Source organism: Pagrus major, chromosome 6, assembly GCF_040436345.1.
Source record: "Pagrus major chromosome 6, Pma_NU_1.0".
Lineage (NCBI taxonomy): Eukaryota > Metazoa > Chordata > Actinopteri > Spariformes > Sparidae > Pagrus > Pagrus major.
The window spans coordinates 6,849,731-6,866,014 of record NC_133220.1 but is presented as its reverse complement, the minus strand read 5'-3'; the positions used below and the strand labels follow the sequence as shown (position 1 = coordinate 6,866,014).

The 16,284-nt window shown below is 42.6% G+C and overlaps 1 protein-coding gene across 2 annotated transcripts in view; it reads left to right on the top strand.

The window, feature by feature from the left end:
- Window positions 1–16,284, top strand: part of flnba (filamin B a) — a 67,772-nt gene that overhangs the window by 26,775 nt on the left and 24,713 nt on the right. For both annotated transcript variants that reach the window (XM_073467725.1, XM_073467724.1), the window contains exons 2-15: window positions 3,736–3,845; window positions 3,937–4,072; window positions 4,649–4,746; window positions 6,708–6,855; window positions 7,659–7,777; window positions 7,950–8,027; window positions 8,139–8,301; window positions 8,630–8,830; window positions 8,938–9,075; window positions 9,600–9,726; window positions 11,721–11,857; window positions 12,267–12,460; window positions 12,700–12,813; window positions 13,483–13,626. In XM_073467725.1, coding sequence (XP_073323826.1) covers window positions 3,736–3,845; window positions 3,937–4,072; window positions 4,649–4,746; window positions 6,708–6,855; window positions 7,659–7,777; window positions 7,950–8,027; window positions 8,139–8,301; window positions 8,630–8,830; window positions 8,938–9,075; window positions 9,600–9,726; window positions 11,721–11,857; window positions 12,267–12,460; window positions 12,700–12,813; window positions 13,483–13,626 — 1,907 coding nt within the window. The remainder of the gene's footprint in view (window positions 1–3,735; window positions 3,846–3,936; window positions 4,073–4,648; window positions 4,747–6,707; window positions 6,856–7,658; window positions 7,778–7,949; window positions 8,028–8,138; window positions 8,302–8,629; window positions 8,831–8,937; window positions 9,076–9,599; window positions 9,727–11,720; window positions 11,858–12,266; window positions 12,461–12,699; window positions 12,814–13,482; window positions 13,627–16,284) is intronic.

The window sequence follows — 16,284 nt, the reverse complement described above, 5'->3', positions numbered from 1 at the left end:
ACGAGGTCATGTTTTAAAGTTTTATTCACGTTACATTTAGTCTCGTTAGCCGACTTCCTCACCCTCCGAATGTCTTAAAGCGACAAACGGCTGAATGAAATGCACCACTGCTTGAATAAAAAAAGGATTTCTTCGGTTTGAACAACGTTGGAAACAAAAACATCCATTTAATTTCAACTTTAACCTCTGTAGCTCTTCACCTAAGTGTCCCGTCTGGTGTGACTGATGAGTGTTAAGCTGAGGGAGTGAGCTCAGCTGTGTGTGTGTGTGTGTGTGTGTGTGTGTGTGTGTGTGTGTGTGTGTGTGTGTGTGTGTGTGTGTGTGTGTGTGTGTGTGTGTGTGTGTGTGTGTGTGTGTGTGTGTGTGTGTGTGTGTGTGTGTGTGTGTGTGTGTGTGTGTGTGTGTGTGTGTGTGTGTGTGTGTAGGGTAAAGGCCGCTGACTGGTGCTCATTGACAGGATGTTTGCTGGAGAGGTGGCTGGTGGTGACACACACCCACACACTAAGTCACGCAGGTGTGGCAGATCAACCGGAGAGGGCAAAAGAAGAAGAGGGAAGGCCACAGAGAGATTAGAGAGAAATGAAACACAAAAACATCAAACAGGTGGAGAAGTGAAAAAGGGTTGGAGGAGGGCTGTGAGTGGAAATGAGTGACAGGAGTTGAAATAGACGAAGAAAAAGAGACAGAAACACAAAGAGATAAGAGTGTGTTGAGTCTGGCAACTGAAGGAGAGATTAGGAATGAGGAAAGCAGTATGTCGCAACCTCTCCGCTACATATATGTGTGTGTGTGGGTGTGTGTGTGTGTAAGAGAGAGTGAGTGAGTGTGTGTTGAAGAATATCCTCCGTCATTAACAGCGTTGTGTCACCTGTGGGTGAGGCAGCAGTCTCCCAGAGCTCCACCTAAACCTGAGTTGCTGAAACATGTTTGGGCCACAGCTGGCCCGCTGACAGCGAGGCAGAGCTGGAGACTCACCAGGTGGACTCAAACACACACACACTCGCACACTGTGAGGACACGACTCCTATCTGCTGAACACACCAATACACACCAGTGTTGAAAGGCTGCACACACACTCAGTTATATAAGAGAGGAGAGATGAACATATTTGGTAACTGTGAAGGTGTGGAGGCTCTGTATGAGATCGTTTACTGATTATACATCTATAATTCCAATATATGGACCGTGAAGTGTGTTCTGGCCTAGAGGCTGATGGACTGTAGATAGTTTTGTTGTTTTTTTTAAAATTATTATTTTTGGTAGGAATATTTTGGTTTGGTAGTGATAGGAAACGGGATTAGAGAGCGGGGGTGATGCAGCAGAGGGCTACATGTCGAGGACGCAGCCTCTGTACATGTCGAGGACGCAGCCTCTGTACATGTCGAGGACGCAGCCTCTGTACATGTCGAGGACGCAGCCTCTGTACATGTCGAGGACGCAGCCTCTGTACATGTCGAGGACGCAGCCTCTGTACGGCATGAGGACGCAGCCTCTGTACGGCATGAGGACGCAGCCTCTGTACATGTCGAGGACGCAGCCTCTTTACAGGTCGCAGCTCTCTGCAGCTTTTTGTAATGGAGTAGCAAAAGTTTTTATTCAATCCTGACCAGTTCTCAATTTTTGGAGCCGATACCGATATAAGGAAGTAAAATATTCTGATATTCGTGTATCGGCCTGTATAACAACATTTTTTGCTCTGATCCCTCAAATGTGAATATCAAACACTTGATATGTAACAGAGGCAGGATATTTTACCGTTTAACAATTAACTTTACTGTCTAAATTGACACCAGTGCACTGAAGCCATAAACTTAATTTGGTATTTAATAATAATAGATTTCCTCAAGCATCTTCTACTGAATTATAATATCTGAAAAATAAGAGTTTTCATATCGGTGCATATCGGGCAACATACATGCCAATACCGATATATTTGTGATAGACCAACATCAGCTAACAGATAAGTCGGTGGGGCTCTAGTTTCTATGAAATATGATATTAGGCTTATTATGCCTTAGGGAAAAACAAACAGAGGTGATGCATCACACAGCAACAGTCCCATATTTGATGAGTAAGGAGAGTGTTGTAAAACGAGATGCGTCAAGATCCGTCTGAATAATTTCTTGCGAACTGTAGCTGAATCAGAGCTGCATGTCGCAATGTGGAGAAGAAAGTAGGCGTGTACAGATGAACTGATACACATCTGAAAACTGATCAGTGTCAGAGACGCATCTGTGTCACTTTACAGCCCCCGATCGGAGCCAACTCCGCCAGAGAAACTCAAAACAAGAACTTGCAGATTCTTCTAGTTCCCAAGCCACTCTCTCTCTCTGCACTCTGAGGTTTTGGCGCATGTGTGGGTGTATGTAACTCGCCCCTCCAGCTACGTTACCTGGTCACACACCTGCTTCAAGCCATCAACAATATTCCTGCACTGACAGAAATGTTGGACTGACATGTACTTGACACCTTGACATCACATCTTCAAAGCTCTCTGGTGCTCAGGAGGCAGAGGGGCTCGTCCGCTAATCACAGAGTTGAAGGTTCGATCCCTCCCCCTGACATGTTGACGTGTCCTTGAGGCATAATGCTGAACCCCAGGTTGCTCTGGATTGGTCAGACGGCACGTTTGAAACAAATTCTCCGAAACGTAAAAAAGTTTTTTTCTTGCATTGTCTTATTTTATCAATAAAACTCCTCCGTGCTGTCAGTGAGTGATGGTTTTGTTCAAACTCTGACGTGGTGCTCCGTTTATATTTTATTTTGAATTTAGAAAAATATAATCTAGTGGAATTAACGAAATCTTTATCTCTGATGTACCCCGACCTTGTACACTAACTTCTTTGACGCAAAATGTCAAGTTTTTTGTTATTAGAGACGAGAGATTAAAAATGACTGGAATGTTTTGTCTGCTTCACTCTGAACTCGGTGTGCTGCAGCCAAAGATTAGCTTATATTACCGTGTGTGTGTGTGTGTGTGTGTGTGTGTGTGTGTGTGTGTGTGTGTGTGTGTGTGTGTGTGTGTGTGTGTGTGTGTGTGTGTGTGTGTGTGTGTGTGTGTGTGTGTGTGTGTGTGTGTGTGTGTGTGTGTGTGTGTGTGTGTGTGTGTGTGTGTCTTAGCTGGTGTGAGGTACCAGCTGGTACAGTGAGGTCTGATTAATGAGAAGCATTAACCCAGCAGTCTCTGCTCTGCTTTTAAAAGGTAAAATGAAGTTGGCAGGTTTGTCACTGCCTCGTAGTCAGATGTTTTGTTTCACAGGTCAAACTCTCACAATTTTTCATCCCTGTTTAAATAAACTTAATTCTGTGGGGTGAGGGGCCAAACAGCAGACTGAAGCTGCTGCGTTTAAATGGATGTCGGCAGTTAAATCCTGCAGACTGTAGGAACTGAAATGATCTCAACTCGATCTCATTATTTTCTCTCCCTTCATCATGTGGACATAAATATGACTTAACTAAATTAAGCAGATTTCCATAAAAACATTTGAATGTGTTTTTCCTACCTTCAAGGTGGTCATTGAGTTATTTTTAACTCGGTCTTAGTCATTGCTTTCCTGCTGCTTTCTAGTACCAGTCGGTGCTGCTGTAATGTTTCTGTATTAGTAGTAAAAATAGTTTTGGTAATAATCGCAGGAGAACCAACCAGCAGCAGAGAGGGCTGTGCTGCTTTGGATTGTGTAATCTCCAGAGTAGTACGTGAAGCTGACCTCAGGTCTGTTTGTTTCTCTCCTTCAGACTCTAAAGCCATCGTGGATGGGAACCTGAAACTGATCCTGGGTCTGATCTGGACTCTGATCCTGCATTACTCCATCTCTATGCCGGCCTGGGACGGCGAGGATGAAGAGGTAACATTAACTTCTGTTCATCTGAACCTCTCAGGACAAAAAAAAACATTAAATGATGAAACCTTTGTTTGAAACCTTTCTTTTTGTTCAGATGGAGTCAAAGACACCTAAACAACGTCTGCTGGGCTGGATCCAACACAAAGTCCCTGATCTGCCAATCAACAACTTCAGCCAGGACTGGAGTAACGGCAGAGCACTGGGAGCGCTGGTCGACAGCTGTGCACCAGGTATGCTGAGTCTCTGAGAGTCTGTGAACTATTAGGCCACTTTGACAACAGGAACTTTCCAAGAGGTCCAGGAAACTTTTGAAGAAATCTGCACCTTTACTTGCATTTGACAGAAAGAAGCACAAATTAAATTCAGTTCTAGCTGTAGTAAAAATTAAAAACAGTCCCTCCTCAGTGGATGGTACTTTTTTAAAACATCACTGCAACATGAACTTGAATACAGCTTCATCCATGAAACAAGGAAGTACTCGAGTATTTATATTTGGATGCGAGTTTCACATTTCTTGATTTTTTGTTCATGGTAAAAACGGAGTTGGGTGAAACATTGGTTCATGACTCATTTCAGAAAAAGGGAAGAGAAACAAGATTTGTTTTTAAGGGTTTTCCTTCTTAAGCAGATATAAATAACAATGTCGATCATCTGTTCCAAGAAAATCTTTTTTGAGCCTTTTCATCAGTAAGGGACGGGAGATCCCCTCTAGACATATTTTTAGATGTACAGTATATGTTACTTGGATTCAGATGCTGTGTCTCTGTTGTTGTAGTTGACAGTGTTGTCGTATGTGTTGTTTGCAGGCCTGTGTCCCGACTGGGAGACCTGGGATCCAGTGAAACCAGTGGAGAATGCCACTGAAGCCATGCAGCTGGCTGACGACTGGCTGGGCATCCCACAGGTTAGATTCCCCCTCTGACGCTGCTCCGCACACTGCTGTCCGCCTCATCACTGTGACCTTTAACCTTTAACCTGTCCATACCCTTAATTTTTATCATTTCAAGACAGGCTTTTACACATTATATAACGAAAACTGAATGTAGAAAACCTAAAATAGATATATACCAAGTTTTATTGAATGTGTTGGCATGCTGTGCTCAGTCAAAAACTTCCTGCAGCTGCTTCACAATAAAAGTCCTCCAGCCACCAAGTGTCTGAATGCAAAAATATGAGGCGTCTTTCGGATAATTTATACGTGTAGTGTCCATACAGTGGTCTTTAAATGTTTGCTTTGCAGCTTATTTCACCTGCAAATATCTGACAAACCTCACATCCTGTATTTTCTCTGCAGCTCAGTAGAGGCAGAATTTGCTCTGCTGTGATTTTTCTCCAGAGGTCAAAGGTCGCCTGCAGCATCTCACACAGATGTGTTTGGTTTCCTGATTGTTCACAGCGGAGGAAACTCACTGAACCTGAGCTTGTTGTTTTTTGTTTTTTTTTTACACACTTTTGTTTGAAGCCAAAAGGATTCATCCTGCAGATTCATGAGCTGAAACGGAAATGTGTTATAATGACTTATGTAATGACCGACTGCTTCCGGAAAATCATTAGTTAAGTACTTGTCGCTTTCAAAATGGCCGTTTTTAAAAAAATAATTAGTTACGGTTTCTCTGCAGATATTAAAACTCATTTTTGTCCTTCAGAAAAAAACTGTTCTTTGTCCTTAATATGAAGAACAACCTCTGCTGTAATAATGAAGAAACTTTGTTTTGTTCTGATTTTCATTAATTATGAACTGAATGTTTTTTCTGTCACGGCTGCATGATGTTATGCTTCCTGTCAATCAGCTGACACCCACAGGAAGTCTCCTCCTGAAATAACACAGCCTACAAACGTCACTGTCGCACCCATGATATTAATTTAGGCGCTTCTTTATTTGCTGGAAAAAGTACATTCCAGACGAGGTTTGACAGTATAAAGATTGTTTTTAAAATGCTTGGGAAAATGTTGAACATGATGATGACTGTAAAATGACACCGGTGTGACAGAGTTCAGTGTCCTGGGCTGAACCAAGTTCTCTCACAGCCACATTTCCCCCTAAAATCATCACTCATCTCCGTCCACGTCACACCTCTGATTCACTGATGATGATTCACGGCTAATAAAAACTTTTTTTCTACCCGGTGCTTCTGTAAAAAATCATGAAGGCCTTGTACCATTATAATTTTGGCTTATGTCACCCTCTTTTTAAGAGTTTTAGGCATTATGTCAATGGCCAATGTATGTGGACACTCCTGTCCACATCCTGGGGCAGTTTTTTCCTGGTTGGCTCCTTATTTCCATTGAAAGGAAATCTTAACGCTAGAGCTTGGAGTGATATATTGGACAATAATGTTCTTTCAACTTGAACCCACCGTGCACAAAGCCAAGTCCATAAAGAAATAGTTTACCCAGTTTGTGAAGAAGAACTCGATGCTCAGTACCTGACAAATTAGTGAACTTTATGACACTGATGAAAAAATATTATCACAATAAGACACTATGTTTTAGTGCCTTTTTAAGAGTTGAATATACCTTTTTTGTGATAATTGAATTGCAGTTTTTTCGGCCAGGATAATAGTGACATGACATTTTTCCTCCCATGCCTAGTAAAAGTCTTGTCACTGCAGTATTATCTTAAAACCGCTCCACTCATTTATTCACATCATCTTCCAAAATGACAGATATCACAGAGATAAATATCATGAGACAGACAGTTGAGCAGAATCTCTGACAGAAGACAAATCTGCCTTTAACATCCTGTGTTGTCATGATATCACCCAACAAGTGTTCATCGGCAGCCCAAATCTGTTTTTAGGGATATTCAGGTTTAATGTGTGACAAACCTGAACTCTCCGTTTGTGTGTGTGTGTGCTCCTGCAGGTGATCGCTCCAGAGGAGATCATCGATCCCAGTGTGGACGAACAGTCGGTGATGACATACCTGTCTCAGTTCCCCAAAGGCAAACTGAAGCCAGGAGCTCCACTGAAACCCAAACTCAACCCCAAGAAGGCCCGCGCATACGGACCAGGTACACACACACACACACCCACACATATCTTCACGTTGCTTTTAGGTTACTTTTTAAAAACAGTTTTGAAAAGGACGTCTGGGTGTCGACTGAATAACACGAGAGCTTCTGTGTTTGTGACCTGTTCCTCTCCATGTGTTGACTAATGGAAACACTGGTCTGTTTGACAATGTGAGGAAGTGAGCAGCTGTGAGACCAAACAAAGGACCGCACTCGTATAAGATTCACACGCAGTCAAACACTCGCACACACAGATTGGTGAGTTTGGCAATCATCCTCAAACCTTGATTGTAACCCAGAGAAGGAAATCCCTGGAAATGGTTTTACTTATAACACACACACTCACAGCTCTGCTTCCAGTTGCTTGTGCTCCAACCAACAGCAGCACTGCCTGTGAAACCTGTAAACACACTTTAAGGTGTAAATTGGTGGAGTCACCCTTTAAAATGATCAGAAAATAGTCCAGTATGCCCATAACTAGAACCCAAGATGGCAAAAATGGCAAAGAACAGCGACAGATGTTTGTCATTCAGGTGAAAAGATGCGTGAAACCATTAATTGATTAGCAAAACAGCTGCTGAATTACTGTCTGTGCAGATTATTGACAGATTGTTCTGGTCAGTTCTGATTCTGATTGTTGATTTAAAGAAAAAAGAACATGTTGCCAAAGTACATAAGGTAAATGAACAGTGCATACAGACAATACATAAAAAGTTAGATCATTTAATAATGGATAAATCGATTCTTGAAGTGATTGATAACCGTTTCTTTACCTGACTGTATCTGATAATCTTCTCCTGTAGGTATTGAACCGACAGGAAACAGGGTGATGCGTCCTGCTGTGTTCACCGTGGACACGTTCAGTGCCGGTCAGGGTCAGGTCACCGTCTACCTGGATCATCCAGACGGCACCAGAGAGGAAGTACGCACCAAATCCTCCCTTTCCTCTTTCTTATCTGCTTCAGTTCAGACTACAGTGTTTTCTCTCCTGTTAGATGACAGACTTGGTGTGATTTTATATTTTTATATATAACAATTTGATAAATTAGTCTTGAAAATAAACCCTAACGTCTTTCTGTGTGTGTGTCGCTCAGCTGAAGGCTCAGCCTAACGAGGCCAAGCCCAAGACGTTCACCGTCACTTACATACCTCGAGTCATTGGAGCTCACAAGGTGAGCTTCATCTCATTTTCTTTAAACATCTGACAATCAATACCATGATTAAATGTTGTTGGATGCACATATCATGAATGTCTCTGAATATTTGTTGTTTTTGTTTCCTAGGTGACGGTGTTGTTTGCAGGTCAGCCAATTCCCAAAAGTCCGTTCGAGGTGGGCGTGGACAAGGCGCTGGGCGACGCCTCCAAGGTCACGGTCAAAGGCCCAGGAATCGAACCCGTGGGCAACGTCGCCAACAAACCCACCTACTTTGACATCTACACTGCAGGTCAGAGAAATCACAGAGACTTGAACTTAAAGTTTAAACCATAGGACGATGAGAATACGAAGAAGGCGAGTGTACGCCAGCTGCCCAACACCAAACTGGAGAGTCGAACATTGGCAGCTAAACCGTAGCTTACTTAAAAAAAATATTTGGTTGGAATCAATATTTAAAGTCATATTATTTAGCTTTAGGACAAAATAAAAAAAACAATTCTTCCTCTTACAAATAAAAAGTTGACTCAAGAAGCATTAAAATTCATAATTTAAAGCTGTTTTGCTGAACTTGAAGACTGATCTGCTAAAGTTTCCTCTTCCTGTCGTCCTCTCCATAGGAGCCGGTACAGGAGATGTGACGGCCATGATCAGAGACCCTCAGGGCCGCCAGAACACCGTGGAGGTGATGATGGAGGATAAAGGCGACAGCGTGTATCGCTGCACCTACCGGCCCATTCAGGCCGGCCCACACACAGTTACCATCACCTTCGGAGGGGTGGGGATCCCCAAGAGCCCCTTCAATGTGGACGTGGGGCCTGGTGAGAACTTCAGTTTATTGTTTTAGGGACTTGTAAACATGGTAATCATGACCCAACATGAACACACCATTATACATGTAATCACCTCTTCATGTGTGTTTGTCCAGCCTGTATGCCGGGAGCGTGCAGGGCGACGGGTCGTGGTCTCCAGCCGTCGGGGATGAGAGTGAAACAGGTCGGTGACTTTAAGGTGGACACCAGAAACGCTGGCAGCGGAGACCTGAAGGTGCTCGTCAAAGGACCCAGTGAGTACAGTTCATACTGTCGAGGCTTTATAGAGACACAAAGTGAAACCAGAACTTCTGCGTTCTGTTCCTGAAGTGAGAAATGGTCATTCATTGTCATAGTGATTGATGGGAGCTGTAGTTTTTTGTCACGCTAGCAGAATGGCTCCAGGGATGGCACTGTTGGTCGGCTGTCCACACATTCGTAACTCAAGTAGATTTACAGATACTCGGGTAGAAACAGACTCGGGTAAAAGTAGAAGTACTGATTCAACTTCTTTACTCAAGTAAAAGTAATAAAGTACAGGCTCTGAAATGTATTTAAGCATCAAAGTAAAGAGTCTCCCTCTGAAGGACGTTTCTACCGGCCATTTCTCTGCAAAGCTAACTGAAGCTCAATATTAATGTAATTCAAAGACTGTTAAACTTAAAGGTAGAATCAGTAGGATTTGGCCCAGCTGTTCGTAAGTGTTGCAATGACACCAAATAAAAATACTAAAAAACGTACAGATATCTGATTACTCTGTTTGGTTTGGTCTGTTCAGAAGGCATCGAGGAGCCGGTGAAGCAGATCTCCAGTCAGGACGGCGTGTTCTCCTACGAGTATTATCCCAACAGTCCTGGCAAATACACAGTCTCCATCACCTGGGGGGGTCAGCACATCCCGAAGAGGTGAGCTGTATACTCTGTGTGTATACTGTGTGTGTGTGTGTGTGTGTGTGTGTGTGTGTGTTTCAAACAATTACCTCAGCACATTACCTCATCTGATCTGAATGGTTGGATCCGCAGGGAAATGAGGACTTTTAGTCTGGGCTTCGTGTTCTCTTTGTCACCTCTCTGTAGAGCAGATTGAGATAGTTTTGTCTTTTTTTTTTTTATTACTCTTAGTTTTATTATTAGTTTTAGGGGCTTAAAGCAAATTTCTGAGCTGGCGGTTGGACGGGGCCGAGACAGACACACTGACGAGCAGCCAGACTTGCACAAACAAGACATGGATCAGAAGTTGTACATGTCAGGAAAATACCTGTGAATACATGACGAGATGAAACAAACATTTCAAACGTGCCTGAATGTGCTTCATCGAACAGAACAGAACCCGGGGTCCAGGCGTCCTCGCAGGTCGTACAGGGTCAGAAAGTTCCCACAATGAAGACGCTGTCTGGGGGGTTGAGAAGCTGTCCTTGAGCAGGTTTCTGTTTTACTTCATCAGCACTGACAGTTAGCTCACCAGCTAGTGTAACAACCACAGAAAGCACTTTCTGTCACCCAAAGAAAGAGACTCAACACCAGGCTGACAAAAGCAGTGTGTTGCTGCACTCTCTGATTTAAAGTTTCAAGTCTGTTTCTTCACAGCTAGCGTCAATGATGGGTGTGGTTAGTTCAAGTCAGTTTTGTTTATATTGCCCAATATCACTTATAAGCCTCAGAGGGCTTTGAGACCTGTACGGGACTCGACACCCTTTTCTTTAGACCCTTGATGTGTGGTCAGAAATGAGCTATAGAGGCTGTAATGACACTGCAGCTGTAGAGCATGTATTTTTGAAAACTGCATTTAAGCTTCGAGCCCTGCTGGTGTTGAGCTGCGCCTCTTTCATGGGTCCAGATGTGCTGACGGTAAATGTCCAGACTAACAGGAAATGTTACAGGAACAGGTAGTCCGGTGACCTCAGCACTTTATAAACAACCGATGATTTAAATCAGGACACAGAGGGCTGAAATCACAGATTAGGCTAAACAATGGCTCACAGATTTGACTCAAGCTGGTTTAAACCTGCACAGCTGATGTGCTCCAACCTGCCTGTTAGTGACTGGAGGGAAAGTGATATTACGAAACACCTTCAGTGCTTTCCCTCACGGATACAAGGTACAACAAGTTAAATTTGTATTTTAGAAAATGGGGTGTTGATGATGAGTTCAGGAGCCTCACAGCCTCGGGAGGGAAGCTGTTCTGTAGTCTGGTGACACTTCTGTATCTTTTGCCAGATGGCAGCAGGATGAACAGACATCCCACTTCACTGATGTCACTGATGTTCTGTAGATGGTACCAGTGATGTTCTGTAGATGGTACCAGTGATGTTCTGGGCGCTTTCTGTGCTTTTTTTAAACCAGGTCTGCTCCAATAATAATGTAATAATTACAACTTATGTTAGAATAATGTAGTTATTACTAGTAGTGGCTGTGTGAGTTGGAGGAGTATTTTTGGAAAAGCAAACAAAGACAAAAACTGAATGAAAAGGAAAAAGAATAAGTGTGTGTGTGTGTGTGTGTGTGTGTGTGTGTGTGTGTGTGTGTGTGTGTGTGTGTGTGTGTGTGTAATGAAGACAGTAAATCCCAGCAGACAGTTTTATTTTGCGTGAAGCTAGTTTCCATATGTACACACACACACACACACACACACACACACACACACACTTTTAGCCAGTTACTGCAAGAGACCGAAGACTGAATTATAGTCTGTGAGGCACTGAGGTTGTGTGTGTGCGTGTGTGTGTTGACAGCCTTGTGAGTGAACCATCACATACCACACACACACACACACACACATTAAGTCATATAAACATTCTTGCTGTATAATGTGTTGTACTGGTACCACGCTGCCTCAGGGCGCCTGAATGTGTGATTTACTTCATTTTGTCGGTTCTCTTCTCTCTTGTTCTGTCATTCAGCCCATTTGAGGTGGTGGTGGGTCGTGAGGCAGGGCCTCAGCAGATCCGGGCCTGGGGTCCTGGGCTGGAGGGAGGCATTGTGGGTAAACCTGCCGCCTTTGTGGTGGAGTCCATCGGCACTGATGTCGGGGTGCTGGGTGAGTGTCCGACTTCACTTTTTTTTTTTTTTTCAAACCAGGTATATATTTGATTTGTCAGGCTGATATTTGTTTTCTTAGTTTAAGTTATATTTGAAGCTAAAAGGCAAGGGACGCCTACATTACCCACAATGCCATTAAGCCACTTGGTGACATCACTGGAGGCAATTTATCAGATATCATGCAGCTTCTTCTGGAGCCACAAAATGCTTTGTACTACTTTTTCAAAGATGTAGTAGTGCTCCCCAAGACCTGTAAACACACTTTAATGTGTAAAATTGGTGGAGTTACCCTTTAACATTACAACTAGTAGTTTGGAAAGGCTTCACATTAGATTTGAGTGTTTGACACTGGAATGAGATCAGATTAAATACTATCAAATTATCTCATCTGACCTGCTGTGTTCCAGGTTTTGCCATCGAGGGACCGTCTCAGGCTAAAATCGAGTGCGAGGACCAGAACGACGGCTCGTGCGATGTCCGCTACTTGCCGACAGAGCCGGGAGAATACGCCATCCACGTGACGTGTGATGAGGAGGACATCGAACACAGCCCCTTCATGGCTTACATCGTCCCTGACAACAATGCCAGTGACCCAAATAAGGTCAGTGAGGTACAAATTTTAACTGGGAGAAGAGTTGCAAAGGAAGCGGAAGTTCTTCTCTCAGAGACTTTGACGATTACAGACACGTCTTGCAGAGAGCATTTTGACCAGGACAAAACACAATAGAAAGGATTTTAATTGGCTTATTTTAGCTGATACCAGTCCAGTAAAGTATGCCAGGTGTTTCCCTGATCGGCTCGGGACATTTCTGATAACCCACACTGGTTTTGTGGTTGTAGGTCCAGGCTTACGGGCCGGGGCTTGAGAAGACCGGCTGCCTGGTCAACCAACCAGCTGAGTTCACTGTCAGCGCTAAGGATGCTGGGAAAGGACCTCTGAAGATCATGGCTCGGGTAAGACGCAGAAATCTTCTCATGCTCCGTCAATACAGACACACACACCGTTTGAATCCAACAAAGGGTTTAATTCTATGATTATGTTTTGATGCCGCTCACGTTCATTGCATCTTGTTTTTGTGTAGCTTTGTGTCTCATACAAGTGAGACTGTGAGACAAGGAATTTCAAGGAACACATTTAAAAGTTAGACAGAAACTAGTTGGACGGTTCTTGGAAATGTATTAAAGAAATTACCAGTTATTTATGAACTGCTTATTGGAAAATATCCAAATAAATTGAGGTAATTTTCAATAAATTTTGATGTAATTTGGGGATAATTTCAGAGAAATTTCTTTAATGTGACCATCTGACCATGAAATTATCAGGCCTGTAAAATTAAATGTGACCCTAAGTAATTATACATAAAATATGGCTGCAAGTAAGATTATTTTGTATTATTGATTAGTCTGTGCAGTGCTTAATTTAAAGGACAAGTTCACATTCTTTCAAGTGTCTTTAAACAATACTCACGTGCCCATAACTATTGTTACTGGTCGCTGTCCATACTGGCAGTGAAGACATTCCTCCATTCTTTCATCCTCCGAACAAACGTTTTTATGCAGCCACATTTGGACTTTCATGAAGTGTTGACCAACTTCTTAACCGTCTGTCTATCTGTCTGTCAGGATGGAGATGGACTCCCAGTGGACGTGAAGGTGAGGAGTAAAGGTGACGGGCTGTACTCCTGCTCCTACACGCCCAACTCCCCTCTCAAACACACCGTGGCCGTCGCCTGGGGAGGAGTCGGCATCCCCAACAGCCCCTTCAGGGTAAGCAGCCAATCACAGCACCCTGTTACAAAAGGAAGTGGTTTCCCGTCCAAAGCCGAGGATCCGGTTGAGACAGAAAGTGCTAACGTGGTCCGATCAGAAGCTTTAGTTAAGGCAGAAAGCATCAAAGGTGTCCGATCCGAGGGAAGTTTTAATGTGGTGCAGTCAAAATATAAAGATGCGAGTATTAAAACAAAGAAGCCTCTGATCATCATCACTACGTATACTGAGAAGAGGTTCAGCTACTAGTTCAGCTGCACATAGAAATCACAGAAGTGATGTTTTAAAACAGGAAGGTCTTTATGCTAAGCTAGGCTAATGATGCTCAGACTCCAGCTACATATTTAACACACAGACATGAGATTATTTTTGATCTTTTTATCTGTTTCTTAAAAAGAAAGTGAATATTTTGAATTGTTGAAGCATTTTTTCCCCGAAAAATAATCACAAATGTTTGCCAAAAACAGTGCCAATATTAACTAGCTAACTAATTAGCTTCTACCAGATGTTACCTTTTTGCTAATCAGCTGTGTAATTAATGTTACTGGGCAGCAAGCTAGGAAACTAATTCTACCTAAAAAACAAACACGGTGATGAAAGAGGCTGTGGCATGTGGCATGGAGACATCTAAATGTTAGTTTGTGTTCTTTCCTATGATCAGAAATGCAGTTCCAGCTAACAAACTAATGTATTTTGATTCATTTTCACATTTTATATGTACTAGTTATGCACCATACTCACACTGTAACCTCTGTCTGTGCCCTGCCACAACCTGTGGTTTGTCTTTTACTCACTAATCGTAACATTTTTGTGATTTTGATTTTTTTTTTAACTCAAGTTGTTTGTATTTAGACAAAAAACACAATATGCACTAACAAGTATTTCCTGCACTGTAACCTCTATTCATGCACTGTAACTGACTTTACATTTTGTATTTTCTAACACTTTTGGTGGAGCTGCAGCTGAACTTCACTTGTCTGAATCGATGTGATCCAAGCAACAGACCAGTGAAGAGCTTTTGTAGTTCAGTATCTGATCTGATACCAGTTCAATATGATATTTGACTTAAGTGTTGAGTAGATGTGTATCTGACACAATGAAATATCAGCTGGTACTTGATCTGACACACCTCATTTTTTACCAGCAACCAGCTGGCATACTCAAATTTGCCTGGATGGATCCATTTCCTGTTTTGCCAACTTTTGACTTAGTCGTGTCAGTTTTCACGGTTGTGCTCCGGCAGCCAAGAGAACTCAAAGCTCAGTCCATTACCACTTTTACACTGAAATTAGCACTCAGCATGTACATGCAGGTTTTTTAAACGCAGTTAAATCCGCTAGAAATACACCTCAAACAGTGCCGGTTCTGTTTTGTTTCCTTGTGAAAAGTAGAAAGCAGCAGATCATATACCTCATTTGTTTTAAAAATTCTTAATAACATTCAGAAGTTGCTAACGAGTGAGACATCTCACAACGGTTACTTTTTAATATCTCTAACTTCTCTTTCAAAGTCAAATGTTGAGTTTAGGAAAAACTGACCTAATACCGATGATTAAGACACCTTTACTCAAAAGCTTGTTGTTGCTGGTGGGAAGCCAGTGAGGGATCACATCGGCGACGCTGCACCAGTGACTCCTGTTCATTGATCGAAGGCGTCTGCACAGAAGTTTATGGGATTTATGGGGATAGAATAAACATGCCAAGTATTACGTCCTCCCGGAGAAGCTGTTGGATGTGAAACACTGAGACTGTGCAGTGATTTATGTTTCACAAAGAAAGATGTGGCGCTGAGTTGAGGTTCAGATAAGTGAAGCTCAGCTGTTTTCTTCACAGCACTGAAACATTAAGTGCACTTACTTCCTGTTGAATGGAAACCTTTTCACCTCCACAGACCTTTGACCCCTGAGTTCCTTATTATATCATCATTTATGATGATTTCTTGAAGGGATAGAAAGACGTTTCATCACATTACATAATGCAAGTCTACTAAACTGTCGACTAAATGATAGAAATGAACAAAAAGAAACCCGGAAACAGTGAAAAGGTTTTCATTTCACTTGAGTTATGCACTAACCACTCTTCTTTACGCTGTAACCACGTTTAATTTTGTGTTTTTTAATCACAGCTTGAGAGATTTGTTGCTGTCAGGTTTCTGACTTTGTTTATCAGCTGTCTTCCCTTCTCGCTCTGTTATTTATAAGGTGTTTATAGTTTCACCCGCAGGGCAAATATGTCTCATGAGTAACTTCCAATGGGCCTTAGATACGTCTGGATAGGAGTTTGTGTGCAGCTCAGGTATTTATAATGATACCAGTAAACTTCAGGACACATTCCTTTCTGTGTTCAGACGACGGAGGTACAAAGTCCAAAATGTACAAGATGGAAGAACTCTTTGTGCAATCAATCAGAAAATGATCAGACTGATTGTTTAGATCATGATAAGGTTTTTCTTTTGGCTCCGATGGATCACAAGTATTTGTACAAGTCCACATATCATTTCAACAGGAGAGTTTGTACTTGTCTAAAAAGTATTATTCCGGGTTTAGATCTGATGTAACTGTGGTGAGTCAGCAGGCTTGTTGTGAGCTGCAGCAGCCTGCAGGCCGCCTGGCACCGACAACACCTTTCTCCACCTTGAGATAGATGGATAGAAAGTAAA